The 14346-nt window shown below is 39.1% G+C and overlaps 2 protein-coding genes across 5 annotated transcripts in view; both read left to right on the top strand.

Annotated features, from left to right (window-relative positions):
- The window catches only part of LOC141611275 (putative disease resistance protein RGA1), a 49327-nt gene extending 37077 nt beyond the window's left edge, over positions 1–12250 (top strand). For 2 of the 4 annotated variants that reach the window (XM_074429780.1, XM_074429779.1), the window contains exons 5-7: positions 6979–7176; positions 7270–11224; positions 11596–12250. In XM_074429780.1, coding sequence (XP_074285881.1) covers positions 7823–11185 — 3363 coding nt within the window. In that variant the 5' untranslated portion in view covers positions 6979–7176; positions 7270–7822 and the 3' untranslated portion in view covers positions 11186–11224; positions 11596–12250. Of the gene's footprint in view, positions 1–5319; positions 6120–6584; positions 7177–7269; positions 11225–11595 lie in introns of those variants that run through there. The other 2 variants (XM_074429778.1, XM_074429781.1) reach the window with 2 other exon arrangements.
- LOC141611273 (putative disease resistance protein RGA1) lies at positions 1210–5030 on the top strand. Its single transcript, XM_074429777.1, has 2 exons — positions 1210–4667; positions 4754–5030. The coding sequence occupies exon 1, from the start codon at positions 1210–1212 to the stop codon at positions 4627–4629; it is 3420 nt and encodes a 1139-aa protein (XP_074285878.1). The 3' UTR covers positions 4630–4667; positions 4754–5030.
- Positions 12251–14346: the final 2096 nt, after the last annotated feature.

Here is a 14346-nt window from a genome sequence, read left to right as displayed (position 1 = left end):
CAATTTTTAATATAGTTGTTAATTCATGCTAATTGTCGCCTAATTGTTTGATTGCTTGCACCATGGAATTTTCTGAGGTATTTGGAGACAGGTCAATTACATATCACTTGTGTGTATAATAAGAAGTGGTATGATATTTGACCTATCCTAACTTGAGCTTAAATGAGAATTTGTGTAATCGGTTAACCCGTTTTTTTTTTTCATTTTGATGCCTCTAACTATTAGGGTAAAATTATTTGTAGTATTGAGATAAAATTTTGGTAAGTCTTATACAAGACTACCAATAATCTACCGTCTTGACAAAGTCTTAAATTGATTCTTAAAAATTCAAGACTCAACTTAAGACTTTGGGTGAGTCTTGACCCCACCTTACACCGAATTAACCAATGAGGGAATATCATGTGTCATTTCTTTTTTGTGAAAAAAATGAGTAAAGTGGAAAAGTAGAGTCTGAGGTGAGTCTCATGGATAATGTATAAGTCTAAAGTAAGTCTGAGGTGGGTCGGAACAATAAAAAAATAATAAAAATTAGTGGAAAGCTGATTTGGCAGAATCTTACTGATAATCTCACCCTTAACAGAAAGGAATAAAGATACACAGGGATTTGTGATACCCAATTGGTCTTTCTTAAGACGATCCCTCAAGAGTAAAACGGTCAAATATTACATCATTTGCTAGTATCTAACTATCTATGAGCCTTTCTTTTGTCTTATTTTAGCTACTTGACCCGTCTTAAATAATATCATACGAAGTACTCGTATATGCTAAACAACTTCAATTAGTCTTGCTGAAGACGAGTCGGAGCAAGTAACGCCACTCACAAAATGGATAGGGGGAACAAGGTGGGGGCCACCCCATGTGCTTCCCTCTCTCCTCTATTTGGGTCATTTGTGAGGGAAAATGGTATCCGTCACTCCAAAGTGACGAATACGTGCTGTCACAAATGAGATTTTGTGAAACAACTTTGTGGCCACATATTTTAAGGTTCCGTCTTAAACAAGAATTTGTGCAATTGCTTTATACCGTCAGTTGGCGAAGCAATAATTGATATTTATTGATATTTCTGTGTATATTTACTGATATCCAATTGCTTGGATACTGTCATATGCATTTCTGTTTCTCTATCTCTTCTCTCAGCAATCACTTAAGTAGTCAGCACTCAGCAGTGCATTAGTGCTCAAAGCACAACCTTCATTACTTTGAACAACAATGGCAGAAATCGGAATCAGTCTTGCAGAAAAACTGATTGAAGTGGTGGGATCTAAGGCCATCAAAGAGATTTGCTCAATATGGGGCTATGAATCTCAGCTTGACGAACTCAAAAACACCATTACCACCATTAGGCTAGTCCTCCTTGACGCCGAGTCTAAGGATCAACTCTCCCACGAAGCGCAACACTATATTCAGAAGCTCCAAGATGCTGTTTATGATGCTGATGATTTGTTTGATGAGTTTCGTACTATAGCTCAGCTTAAGCAGCACACTAAGGATGGTAAACTATCTGAAAAGGTACGCGACTTTTTTTCTTCTAAGAAAAATACCCTTACTGTTGCCTACTCTATGTCTCAAGAGGTTAAGAAACTTAGGAAGAAACTTGATGGTATTGCTAGTAATCATAACAGATTTGGGTTTAGTGTCGACTCCCGACCTATTAGGGAGAGAAGGGAGGAGACTTGTTCTTATGTGTATTCGGATGAGGTTGTTGGGAGAGAAGGTGATCTTGTTAAGGTTGTCGATATGCTTTTAGATTCTGGTTCCCAAGAGAGGGTTTCTTTCTTTTCTATAGTGGGAGTCGGAGGGTTGGGGAAAACTACGCTTGCTCAACTTGTGTTTAATGATGACAGAGTTAAGTCTGAGTTTCCCTTGAGGTTATGGGCATGTGTGTCCGATGAAAATGGGAAGGAATTTGACGTGAAAATGATTCTTACTAAGATTCTTGAATCAGTGTCTCATGAGAAGCATGATGGTTTTACAATGGATTTGGTACAGAGGAAACTTCTAGGCCTTCTCGGAGGGAAGAGGTACTTGATAGTTCTAGATGATGTATGGAATGAAGATCGTGAGAAGTGGCTTGATTTGAGAAAATTCCTAATGGGGGGTGGAGCAGGATCTAGGGTTTTGGTGACTACCCGTTCTGAAAGGACTGGTACGGTTGTTGATGAGGAACATATATATGAGCTAAGAGGATTGTCTCCTGAAAATTCATGGCGTTTATTTGAGATGACCGCATTTGGGGAAAAGGATAGACAAGATGTGAATTATGCTGAATTAATTACACTTGGCAAGAGGATTGTTGAACAATGCTCTAATGTTCCTCTCGCTATTAAAGTTGTGGGTACACTTCTATATGGTCAGAATGAAAGTAAATGGGGATTATTTCAAGAAGGCGGATTAGCCAAGCTTAAAGATGGAGATAATAAGATTATGTCCATATTGAAACTTAGCTATGATAACCTTGAATCGCCATTGAAGACTTGTTTTACCTATTGCGCATTGTTCCCCAAGGATTTTAGAATAAACAAGGAGAATTTGATTAGGCTTTGGATGGCACAAGGATACATAGTTCCATTGGATGTGGGTCAGAGCCTGGAAGATGCCGGGGAGGAGTATATCTCAATCTTGCTACGGAGATGTTTTTTTCAAGATGTAGAAAAGAATAATATTGGAAGCGTTGAATCATTTAGAATTCACGACTTGATTCACGATGTTGCTCAAAAGGTAGCAGGAAAGGGTGTTGTGGCTGAAAGTTCTATCCAAACCAATTTTGTAGATGAAGCTCATCATTTATTTCACATAGGAAGTAAATGTAAAGGAAGTATTTTCTCGAAGTGTAAAATCCGTTCTTATGTTCGACATGGGTTTGAAATCAACTTTCCGGTAGCTGAAGTGGTAGAAAATTGGAAGTTTCTTAGGACATTAGATCTGCATGACCTAGACATCCGGTGTTTACCAAATTCAGTAGGTAACCTATTACATTTAAGGTACCTTGATCTATCTGAGAATAGGCATCTAATGGCGCTTCCTAATTCAGTTACAAAGCTGTATAATCTGCAAACCTTAGATCTAAGAAGGTGCGAAGATTTGAAAGAGTTGCCAAAGGGTTTGGCCAAGTTGGCAAATCTGAGGCACTTGGACATATCTGGTTGTAATGTGAGACACATGCCTTCAGGTCTAGACAAACTGAATTGCATGTGTATTCTTACTCGGTTTGTCGTGGATGAAGAAAGTTCTATTGGGGAGCTAGAAAATCTACTAGCATTGAAGAACCTAAGAGGGAGCTTTGAAATTGATATCACTCGTAAATTCATGGGTACCGTGGAATGTAGGGGAGGATATCTGAGAAGCATGAACCGTCTCGATGCACTAGAGATATGTATGGAAGGTGATGGAAACCATGAAACTTTACTAGAAAAACTCGAGCCACCTCCTTCTTTAAAGAGACTCAAGTTATCAGGTTACAATGGAGCTGAACTTCTATCAAGGTTGTGGGGAGCGGGAAAAGTAAATAATTGGGCCACCTTTCTTCCTAATCTCGTCCATATTAAGCTTTTCAGTTTTCACAACTTGTTGCATTTGCCGTCACTGAGCAAACTACCCCATCTCAAGTCACTCTCACTATATGCTTTGCATAAATTGGAGTACATAGAGGATTCAACCCCTAATGGCAGTAGTAGAGAAGTGTTTTTTCCTTCCCTCGAGGAACTTCAAATTTCGTGGATGGGTGAGTTGAGAGGATGGTGGAGAGGGGAAGATATAGACTGCAACAATCATGTACAACCTTGCTTTTCCCGGCTCTCCAAGTTGGACATTTCTGTGTGTAAAAAACTGACATCATTTCCTGCTTGTATAAGCCTAGAAAAGCTGAATTTGTTTAGTGTGAACAAAGAATTATGGATCACAAATTTGGTTCAGGAAAACGACTCAATAAAATTAAGGGAGGTGCAAATAGACAAACTTGATTACCTTAAAATGTTGACTTTGGAAAGTCTAACTAGCATTATTATAGCTGGAGTTTATGACATAGAGAGTTTGTCACAACTTGCGGAGATATTCAAGGGCTGTCATTCCCTACAGAGCCTGACAATTATGGTTTGTAGGAGGTTGCAGTCTCTTGAAGGAGTAGGGTGGGAGCATCTAACAGCTTTGGATTCACTACGATTAGATCAACTCCCTGAGTTGACATTCTCGGTTACAACAAAAGAAGAAGATGGTCAAGATGACGACGACGACGATGATGATCAGATACCATGGAGATCCATTGGGGGAAGCCTCCGTTCACTGGAATTATCACAGTTGAACATCCGAACCATTCCTAAAGGAATCAGGCATTTAACTTCCCTTGAAAACTTAACAATTGAGGGGTTATGGTACCTTACATCCCTCCCTGAATGTATTAGTTGCTTGTCTTCTCTCCGATCCCTGCGCATAATATGCTGTGAGAAACTCCAATTAAATGTAGGTATATTGCGGGACCTTACCTTCTTGCAGCTGCTGGAGGTGAGGGGTTGTCCGTTGGTAACTGAAAAATTTCAAAATCCAGATGGGGAGGACTGGGCCGTGCTCCGACATATACGCTCTGTTGACATCCGACCTGGTGATTTAATCTATTCTGATTTGGAAGATGTCTAATCATGATATCCTCGAAGCATTCTACTTTCCTGTTGCAGGTCCAAATGTTTATTTCCATGTCTTTTGTAATCTAATCAACTACTCCCTCCTATTCACTATGATATTCCACATTGCTTTTTTGTAGTTTTTAAGAAGAATGAAATTTGCGGTGGAAGATGGAGGAAATAGAAAGTAAGAGAGGAAATGTGGGGTCACAAATCCTAATAACGACAAATTATAGACTAATAAGGAAAGTAGAGGATCTTAGTGAATTTGTCGTTTTAGGAAATGTGGAAGATGTTAGAGAATAGGAGGGAGTACTTTTATTACCCCTGAAAACCACGAGTTTGTAAGTTTGTTTATCGTATTTTGACTTGAGATTTCTCTTCAATATTACAACTTTGTAGAAGATGGAGATAAAATTTTAATTCTTTTCTACTGCAATTTTTTTTAAACCTTTGCACTGCAAATAGTTACTTCGTATTAAGTATTAGACTTATTCGTGTTCAACTACGATTTGTAGATTTCATTTTGCGTATCCATTGAATGACACTTTTTAATATGACACATTCCTTCCGAATTCTGATTACCGAGATTGTACAATAAGCTTCAGATACATGATTTCTGAACACTTGGCAAAAGGTTTTGCAGAAGTTTGCAGGCTGTTCTGTATAATTATAATAAAATATTAACCAAAAAACGAGATGGTGCCGTGAGGTGGTACCCAATCTCGGTAGAATACAAAGTGAAAATAGAGATATGTTGCTCCCTTGAAAACTGAGAACTTTACTCGTCCGGAGTGGATAAGTTGCTCGGCTTCTCTCTGCACCTTTCACATATATGACTGCCGGAAGCTCCAATTAAATCCACGTATTCTGCACGACCTCGCCTCCTTGCAGCTGCTGCAGGCCAGGTACTGTCAGCTTCTTACTGAGATTTCAAGATCCAGATGAGGACGACTGAGTCAAGTTCCGATACATACCTTCCGTTGACATATGGACAGTTCGAGTAGTTAACTGCTGAAACTTGGTGCACAGTTAAGTTATCTTCTTCTCAGCTTAGCATCCTCTTCAAGTATGATTGCTTTGCAGGATACAATAAATCAAGATAACAGGCAATAAATTTGGGATTTAGGATGAAGAATTAGTACTTACATAAGTATTGACAAAATGGGGTAATATGGGATGATTGCTATTTTATTTATTGGATTTAAGAAGACGACAATATTTTTGGGAAACCCGGAAAGCCTTAGTTTGTTTATGTATTACTGGTAGTCAAATTGTCTTTTTCTGGATTTAATTATGTATGATTTTATGTCATTCTGTAGAGGAAGTCAACATTGGTGTTATATCCTCCCTGAATTCAACCCATGGCAAGGGTGCCGGGATAGCTATCAGGGTTGCTGCTGATGATATCAATTTTGATGCCGGCGTACCTGATGGTTGTTATCTGTCTCGCCAGTCCTCACATTCATGATCCCAGTTATAGTGGATTCGTCAGCATCATGGCAGGTAAACTATTTGCATTTTTTCCTGCTCACAGATTTTTATATGTAGATACTCTTTCTTTTATCATTTTGTTTGCTTACTTTGTTTTACTCTAAAATACGAAGTGTTGCGTGGAGCCGTGGACAAGAAGTCTCCTCGGAGATTGTCTGACATGTAGAAATTTTGAGACAATGAGTACAATTTAATAAAGGTTGAAGTACATTGTGAAATGTCACATCCTAATGAAAGTGTGTAACAGAATGCTATGTCATACCATGTCAATTCTGTTATGCACTGTTAGCTAGTAAGGAGGAAGCTGTCCAGAAGCTTTGGTTAATGTAGTTACAGTTTTTGCATACTCTCTTACGTAACTCTCTATCCATTATAGAATAAAATTGGAATCTTTAAAATTGAAGCTAAAAAACATTGCTCTTCATTTGAGACTCTTCTTGAATTTGGGAGTTCCTGTGTTGATCTTTCTTTTTGCAGTCATTTTCTGGAATTAATCAGTGAATGACCTGAAGTGTGTTATAAGGAGGTCAGTGATGGCTAGATTTGCAATGAATTTCACTATTTCAGTGGCCTAAATACAGGGTGTTGGACACTGGAGGTGGAATTTGTAGTCGGTGTGGCTAGGTTGGGGCGTAGGGTTTATGGTCGTGGTGGCTATGGATGGTATCAATTCTGATGACACTATGACAGCATACTTGGTGGCTATAACCCTTCTTTCCACATTCATGATTCCATGTTTACTGGGTTCATCAGCATCATGGATCCATGGGAGGTAAATTCTAGATTTCTCCCCTCACACATTTGGAAAAAGCTCTCTTCTTGATTTTGGGGATTCCTGGGTTTTCTCTTTCTTCTTGTTGCCAATTTCCAGATTAATTCTCCAAGTGTGTTACAAGGTGATCGGTTATGGACAGAGATTTGCAGGGGCTTTTGGTGGCTTATGTATAGAGTGGTGGTCCGGATTGGGCTGGATGCTGAAAGGCGGGGTTTCTTGTTAGAGGTGGGAGTTTGGAGATGTGGCCGGGGATAGAGATGGAGATGGAGTAAGGTGAGAAGCTGTGGAACAAGGGTGAGTTGAAATTGAACTTCCCAAAACTTATCAAATGTTGACTATTGATTCAGAAATGTGTTTGATGATAATGCTTACTTCTTCCTGAAACAGGGAGTTTCGCTCTGTGAAATTGATACTACCCTTGCCATTATTGACCGCCAGTTTCTAGGTATATGCTACCATGGCATTGACCGCCAGTTTTCAGGTATGTGCTATCGTGAGCTCCTGTTCCATTTCGCTTCACAGCCTAAACTTTTGCGCGATTTGATTGGCTGAAATTGGTGAAGCAGATGAGATGACGGCCTTAATCTTCATTGACACCAAAAATAATTAGACATAAGTATTAGGAGTGCTTGACAAACAAATTACAAAAGGAAATTAAAAATAATGCACAAAAAGTCAAACTTAATTTACCATATTTAATTTAAACACCATGTTCCCTTCTGTTTTCCGGTGAATCAATCATTAATTTTGTACAACCTGTACTGCTACCTCATTACTGTTGAGGAAGAAGCCCTGAAATTTCACAGTTATTATTTTATTTCTTTGGTTTGGTCAATAAGAGGCACTACTTGGCATTACATTACATATACATACATTAGTACTCAGATCTCCTTCACTAACCACAGCCTTACACAAACAACCTCCAAATCTTTGAAAAACAATGGCAGAAATCGTGATCGGTCTTGCAGGTAAACTGGTTGAAGTGGTGGGGTCTAAGGCCATCAGTGAGATTTGCTCGATATGGGGCTATAAATCTGAGCTTGATGACCTCAAAAACACCATCACCACCATTAGGAATGTCCTTCTTGATGCCGAGTCTAAGGATCAGCTCTCCTATGAAGCACAAGATTATATTCAAAAGCTCCACGATGCTCTTTATGATGCTGATGATTTCTTTGACGAATTTCGTACTGTAGCTGAGCTTAAGCAACACAGTAAGGATGGGAAACTCTCTGAAAAGGTATGGGGCTTCTTCTCTTCTAAGAAAAATACCCTTAGTGTCGCGTATTCTATGTCTAGAAATGTTAAGAAAATTAGGAAGAAACTGGATGGTATTGCTAGTAATCACAACACATTTGGGTTTAGTGTTGACTTCCAACCTATTAGGGAGAGAAGGGAAGAGACTTGTTCCTATGTTTATTCAGATGAGGTTGATGAGGTTGTTGGGAGAGAATGTGATCTTAGCAAGGTTGTCCATATGCTTCTAGATTCTGGTTCGAAGGATCGGGTTTCTTTCCTCTCTATAGTGGGAGTCGGTGGGTTGGGGAAAACTACACTTGCCCAACTTGTGTTTAATGATGAGAGAGTTAAGACTGAATTTCCCTTGAGGTTATGGACATGTGTGTCTGATGAAAATGGGGTGGAATTTGACGTGAAAACAATTCTTGCTAGGATTCTGGAATCAGTGTCGAATGACAAGCATGATGACTTTACAATGGATTTGGTACAGAGGAAACTTCTAGGTTTTCTTGGAGGGAAGAAGTATTTAATAGTTCTAGATGATGTATGGAATGAAAATCGTGAGAAGTGGCTTGGTTTAAGAAAGTTTTTAATGGGTGGTGGAGCAGGAAGTAGGGTTTTAGTAACCACCCGTTCTAAAAGGACTGCAATGGTTGTTGATGAGACATATAAATATGAGCTCAAAGGATTGTCTCCTGAAAATTCATGGCGTTTATTCCAGATGACAGCATTTGGAGAAAAAGAGATACAAGATGTCAGTTCTTCAGAATTAATTAGGCTTGGCAAGGCGATTGTGGAACAATGCTGTAATGTTCCTCTCGCTATTAAAGTAGTGGGAGCACTTTTATATGGTCAGAGTGAAAGTAAGTGGAGATCGTTTCAAGAATGCGGATTAGCCAAGCTTAACGATGGTGATAATAAGATTATATCTATTCTGAAACTTAGCTTTGATAATCTTGAATCCCCATTAAAGACTTGCTTTACCTATTGTGCATTGTTTCCCAAGGATTTCAGAATAAACAGGGAAAAGTTGATTAGGCTTTGGATGGCACAAGGATACATAGTTCCGTTTGATGTAGGTCAGAGCCTGGAAGATGCTGGAGAGGAGTATTTATCAATCCTTCTACGAAGATGTTTTTTTCATGATGTAGAAAAGAATGACATCGGAGTTGTTGAATCATTTAAAATCCATGACTTGATTCACGATGTTGCTCAAAAGGTAGCAGGAAAGAGTGTTGTTGCAATTAATTCTATCCAAAGTAATTTAGGAGATGAAGTTCATCACTTATTTCACCTGGGAAGCAAATTTAAAGGAAGCATTTTCTCCAAGTGTAAGATCCGCTCTTATGTCCGAGATGGGTTTGAAATCAACTTTTCTGTAGGTAAACTTGTAGAGAATTGGAATTTTCTTAGGACATTAGATTTGCACGATTTAGACATCCATACTTTGCCAAATTCCATAGGTAAACTTTTGCACTTACGGTATCTTGATCTATCTTATAATAGGCGTCTAGTGGCACTGCCTGATTCAGTTACAAAGCTATATAATCTACAGACCTTAGATCTAAGTTGGTGCTCAGGTTTACTAGATTTGCCAGAGGGTTTGGCTAATTTGGTAAATCTCAGGCACTTGGATATATCTCTGTGCCATAAATTGACTCATATGCCTTCAGGCCTAGACAAATTGAGCTGCCTATGTGTTCTTACCGAGTTTGTGGTGGGTGAAGGAAGTTCAGTTGCAGAGCTAGAAAATCTGCAAGCATTGAAGAACCTAAGAGGAAGCATTAGAGTTCGAATAGCTGACAACTCAATCGGTGCCATGGAAAGTAGGAAAGGATATTTGAGAAGCATGAAGCATCTTGAGGCACTAACCATAGACTTCCCAAATGATGGAAAACATGAAACTTTGCTTGAAATACTCGAGCCACCACCTTCTCTGAAGGAACTTGAGTTGTATTTTTACGATGAAGCTAGACTTCCATCAACGTGGTGGGGAGTGGGAAAAGAATATAATTGGAATGCCTTTCTTCCCAATCTTGTCCGGGTCGAGCTTTTTGATTGTGACAACTTGTTGCATTTGCCTTCATTGAGCAAACTCATCCATCTCAAGTCGCTCTCACTTTTTTGTTTAGATGAAATGGAGTACATTGAGGATTTAGCCCATGATGGCAGTTATACAGAAGTGTTTTTTCCTTCCCTCGAGAAACTTAAAATTTCTTCTCTGACTAAGTTGAAAGGATGGTGGAGAACGAAAGGCATAGACAGCGACAATTGCTGGCAGCCTTCTTTTCCCCGGCTCTCTGGGTTAGAGATCGATGGGTGTGATAAACTGACATCATTTCCTCCTTGTATAAACCTGAAAAAGCTGAGGTTGTGCCATGTAAACAAAGAATTACGGATCATGAGTTCGGTTAGTGACTCGATCATTTTGAGGGAGGTGCATTTAGACGACCTTGATTACCTAAAATCATTACCCGTAAAAGGTCTAATTAGCATTTGTATAGAAGGAAATAATGATATAGAGTGTTTGTCAGAACTTGGGGAAACATTCAAGAGCTGTCGTTCCCTTCGGAGCATTGCAATTGTCAGATGTTATAGATTGAGGTCTCTTGAAGGAGCAGGGTGGGAGCATCTAACAGCTTTGGTTTCACTGCAGCTAAATGCAAACCTTGATTTGAATTGGGATTATGGTGATCGTGATGATGAGGTGCCGTGGAGATCTCTCGGAGGAAGACTTCGAACCCTACAATTATCAAATCTGGATATAGAGACCCTGCCAAAAGGGATGCGACATTTGACCTCTCTTGAAAACTTGGAGCTTGAAATGTGCTCTGATCTGGAAGCCCTTCCGGAATGGTTACATTGCTTGTCTTCTCTTCGATCCCTTCGCATAAATGGTTGCAAGAATCTCCAATTAAAAATGGGTATTGTGCGGGACCTCGCTTCCTTGCAGTTGCTGGAGGTCAGAAAGTGTCCACTTTTAGCGGAAAGATTCCAAGATCCGGATGGGGAAGACTGGGCCGACCTACAACATATACCTTCCGTTTACATCCGGGCAGATTAAGTAAATAACTGCTGAAACTTGGTCCAGTCAGCTAAGCCTGTAAGTCTGTAACTGCCTGTTCTTCATTTATGATCTACTATTCTACAGTGCCTTTTTTTTCCCCGATTTGGGAGGATGACATAGAACTAACTGCATTACCTGCTGGCGACCTTTTTTCCCGACTCACTGGGTTGGAGATTAAAATTAGAATCCCTTTTCCTTCATTTGATTATTGGAAAATTAGAATCCCTTTTCCTTCATTTATGAGCGAAATTAAATCTTTCGAACATATGAATGTTTTTGTCTTCAGTTTTTTTTCTTAAATTTTTGTATATGACCATTTCATGGGAAATTTATATGCACTGGAATACGGCTATATTTGTGCATCTTCATTTTATTGATGTTAATCTAATGATGTTGGCCAAACCTAGGAATCATGAGCACAATGACCGCAATGGTGAACCATCAACATCCCGCCGGACAGAGGCGCCGGTAGCAGGTTTCACCCTCATGGCTGGCTACAGTTCCATCATACTCCATTTCAGCCCCACCATCCTCTACCACCAGGCTTGCCAATGCCTATCACCAATGGCAGCGGGAGATTCGACTCTCAAAGAAACTTGCCGAGATTCATACCACCCGGCGGAGTTTATGAACCGAGTGTCGGCTTCTCTCTCTATGGTGAAACTCCAATGAATTACTCCCATCATCCCTGGGTAAGAGATAATCATCCCCATTTCCCATTGCAATGATGGGTTGTAGTTTAAGACATAATGGGCTTTTCCGAGTTATTCTCTGGCTCCGATGTGATGTTAATATTAGTTGGTCATGAAAGTTGAGAACTTTGTGTGGCAATTATTAATCTTGGGCTTCAGAAGTGTATTTTAACTGAAAAACAAGGGAGTTTGCCCCATGATTTTGTACATTTTGCTGAAGATTGAATGTTTTCATGACTAATGTAAAGAAGTGAAGCCCAGTGTATGGTACATTTGTTATTTGTGTACTTTGTCAAATGAGCAAGAAGTAACCTTTCTTGCACGGTACTAAATATCGGTTTCAATCTTGATATCAGATTGCCTTTGATGCAGTCAATTAAATCTTCGGAGTTCCGCAAAATTTGTCATAATCTGGTGTCTTGGCCTAGGACAACACTATCATAATGCTACCAACTTCAATTTTTCTTAGGATGCTATTAATGATTTGGCTGAAATTTTCATGAAGTTTCATGTACATTAATTGGAAATTCATGTGAATAACACAAATTGGTTGACTAAGGAATTGTATCTCCCATGAGAAAATTCATTAGGGATTGTTTGATGAGTGATCATTAACATTCTTTAGCAATCAAAATTCAGCGAATCTCCCTTGTGACGGGTATATCCGTCACATGTTTGTGACGAGTTAAATACTACCAGCGTGGGTTAAATAAGACAAAACATAACGCCATTTTCTAGGCACTTTGCTTTTGTCTTATCTCCCCATGTGGTTACTTCGTATTCTTTAACCCGTCGCAACCTTGCGACGAATATATCCGTCACAAATGAGAATTTGTGATCAAAATTATACCAGGAATTCTATTTTGTTATCTGTAATTTAACAAGCAACTAAAGATGTCCAGGATTAATTAAAATTGCCAAGTCTAAACGACTCTTTTATTACACCGTCTTACCCTATATGGTAGCTAATAAAATATTCGAATACACCAATAAATAACTTATTCGGAAAATTAAAGTGACAAGGCAATTGATTAAGTGCCTTTAGTAAAACGGGCTGAAAGGGTAATTATGGTAACCGGTCTCTAGTCCATTTGGATTTTTTTTGGGACTTGTTCTAGACCAGAGACAGTTATCGTAATTTTGTGGAGCCAAAATCAGACCACTTTTAAAACGACTTCAAATGCAACCGTATTAAAAACTTGTGTAAATCTTTAACCCTTATCCGACTCAAATCTGATATCCCGAACTAAACCAAGTGATACATTATACTCCCTCCTATTCATTCATTTTGTTGTGCTCTACTATTCGTGTTAATGCTCATTATGGCTTGAGCTTGGTTGAGTATATGCTTCTGGTCATCCAATGTGGTGAAAGTGTTGTTAAGTTTGGAGTAAAGCCACCTTGGCCTTTTGGTGATGGTACATGAACTCAATTGAGGGGAAAGTTGGAATGGGCATAAGTGGTAACAATGAGCCTTTCATGGGTATAAAATTTTCAACTCTATTTGCTGAATTTGATGGTGGTACTCACATCCGGCCTAGCCAAGCAGCTATGAAATTTATTCCAAGAAGGATAAGGAGTAATTGGATGAGTGAGCAAACTGAATTTGGGAATGGCACAACACCTCTTTTGCCATACACAATTCTGGTATATGATCCAGGAGAAAGTCATGAGATCCCATCTCTTGAAGTGTGCTTGCTCTTTTGATAAGTGGGAGGACAAGAGCCTTGGCAACAATTCTTTTCATTTTGATCCAATAGAATTTGAGGGCAAATTCTTTTGAAGAAAGGGAGTTTGCAACAAAATTTGTTGCATTGTGATTCATTTTTAAGCCAAAAGAAACAGTCCAAGGAACGGTTCACAATTGAATGCATTTCATCGCTTTTTAAAGTGTCATTACAGCAAGCCTAACTTCCAAGCTCTATATCTCAAGTTTTACTCATGCAAATACGATTATTCTTATGTCATTGGAAAGCTTGGGATCTTAGACAAACCATGGATTTTGAATCACCTCCATATCAGGTCTATAGCTTGAGTTATGGCCGATGCAAACAGACTACGCATTATTGGACAGCCCATGACCTATGTGAACTAAACGTTGAATAACTCAAGATTTACTCCATATTTTAGGGTGATTATTTTTTGAGGTGAAAGCTAACTTCATTAGCTTTCCAATGAGATATAATAAGCCTTAAAATTCATCCGGAGCTAAGAGATATGGCTTCTAAAAGATGCGTCTGAATTCCTGAGTTGTTTTCCAACCCGGTTTTGGTTCGTCTTCTGTTTTGAGGTCCAGGAGCTTTACAAATGCCAAAGTCATGAAACCAAAGCCTAGAATGGATAATTTAGAGAGTTTGGAGCAACTTTATTTGGGTCATTGGTCGTAAAAATGCAGGATTAAAGAAGTAGCTTTAGGACACATTTTGTCTATCAGAAATTGGGCTGTTTTGGAGAATGGGTGAAATG

The sequence above is a fragment of the Silene latifolia genome, chromosome 11 (genome assembly GCF_048544455.1).
Source record: "Silene latifolia isolate original U9 population chromosome 11, ASM4854445v1, whole genome shotgun sequence".
NCBI classification, from domain to species: domain Eukaryota; kingdom Viridiplantae; phylum Streptophyta; class Magnoliopsida; order Caryophyllales; family Caryophyllaceae; genus Silene; species Silene latifolia.
Note: the sequence above shows the minus strand (reverse complement) of the source record. Positions and strands in the feature narration are given on the sequence as shown.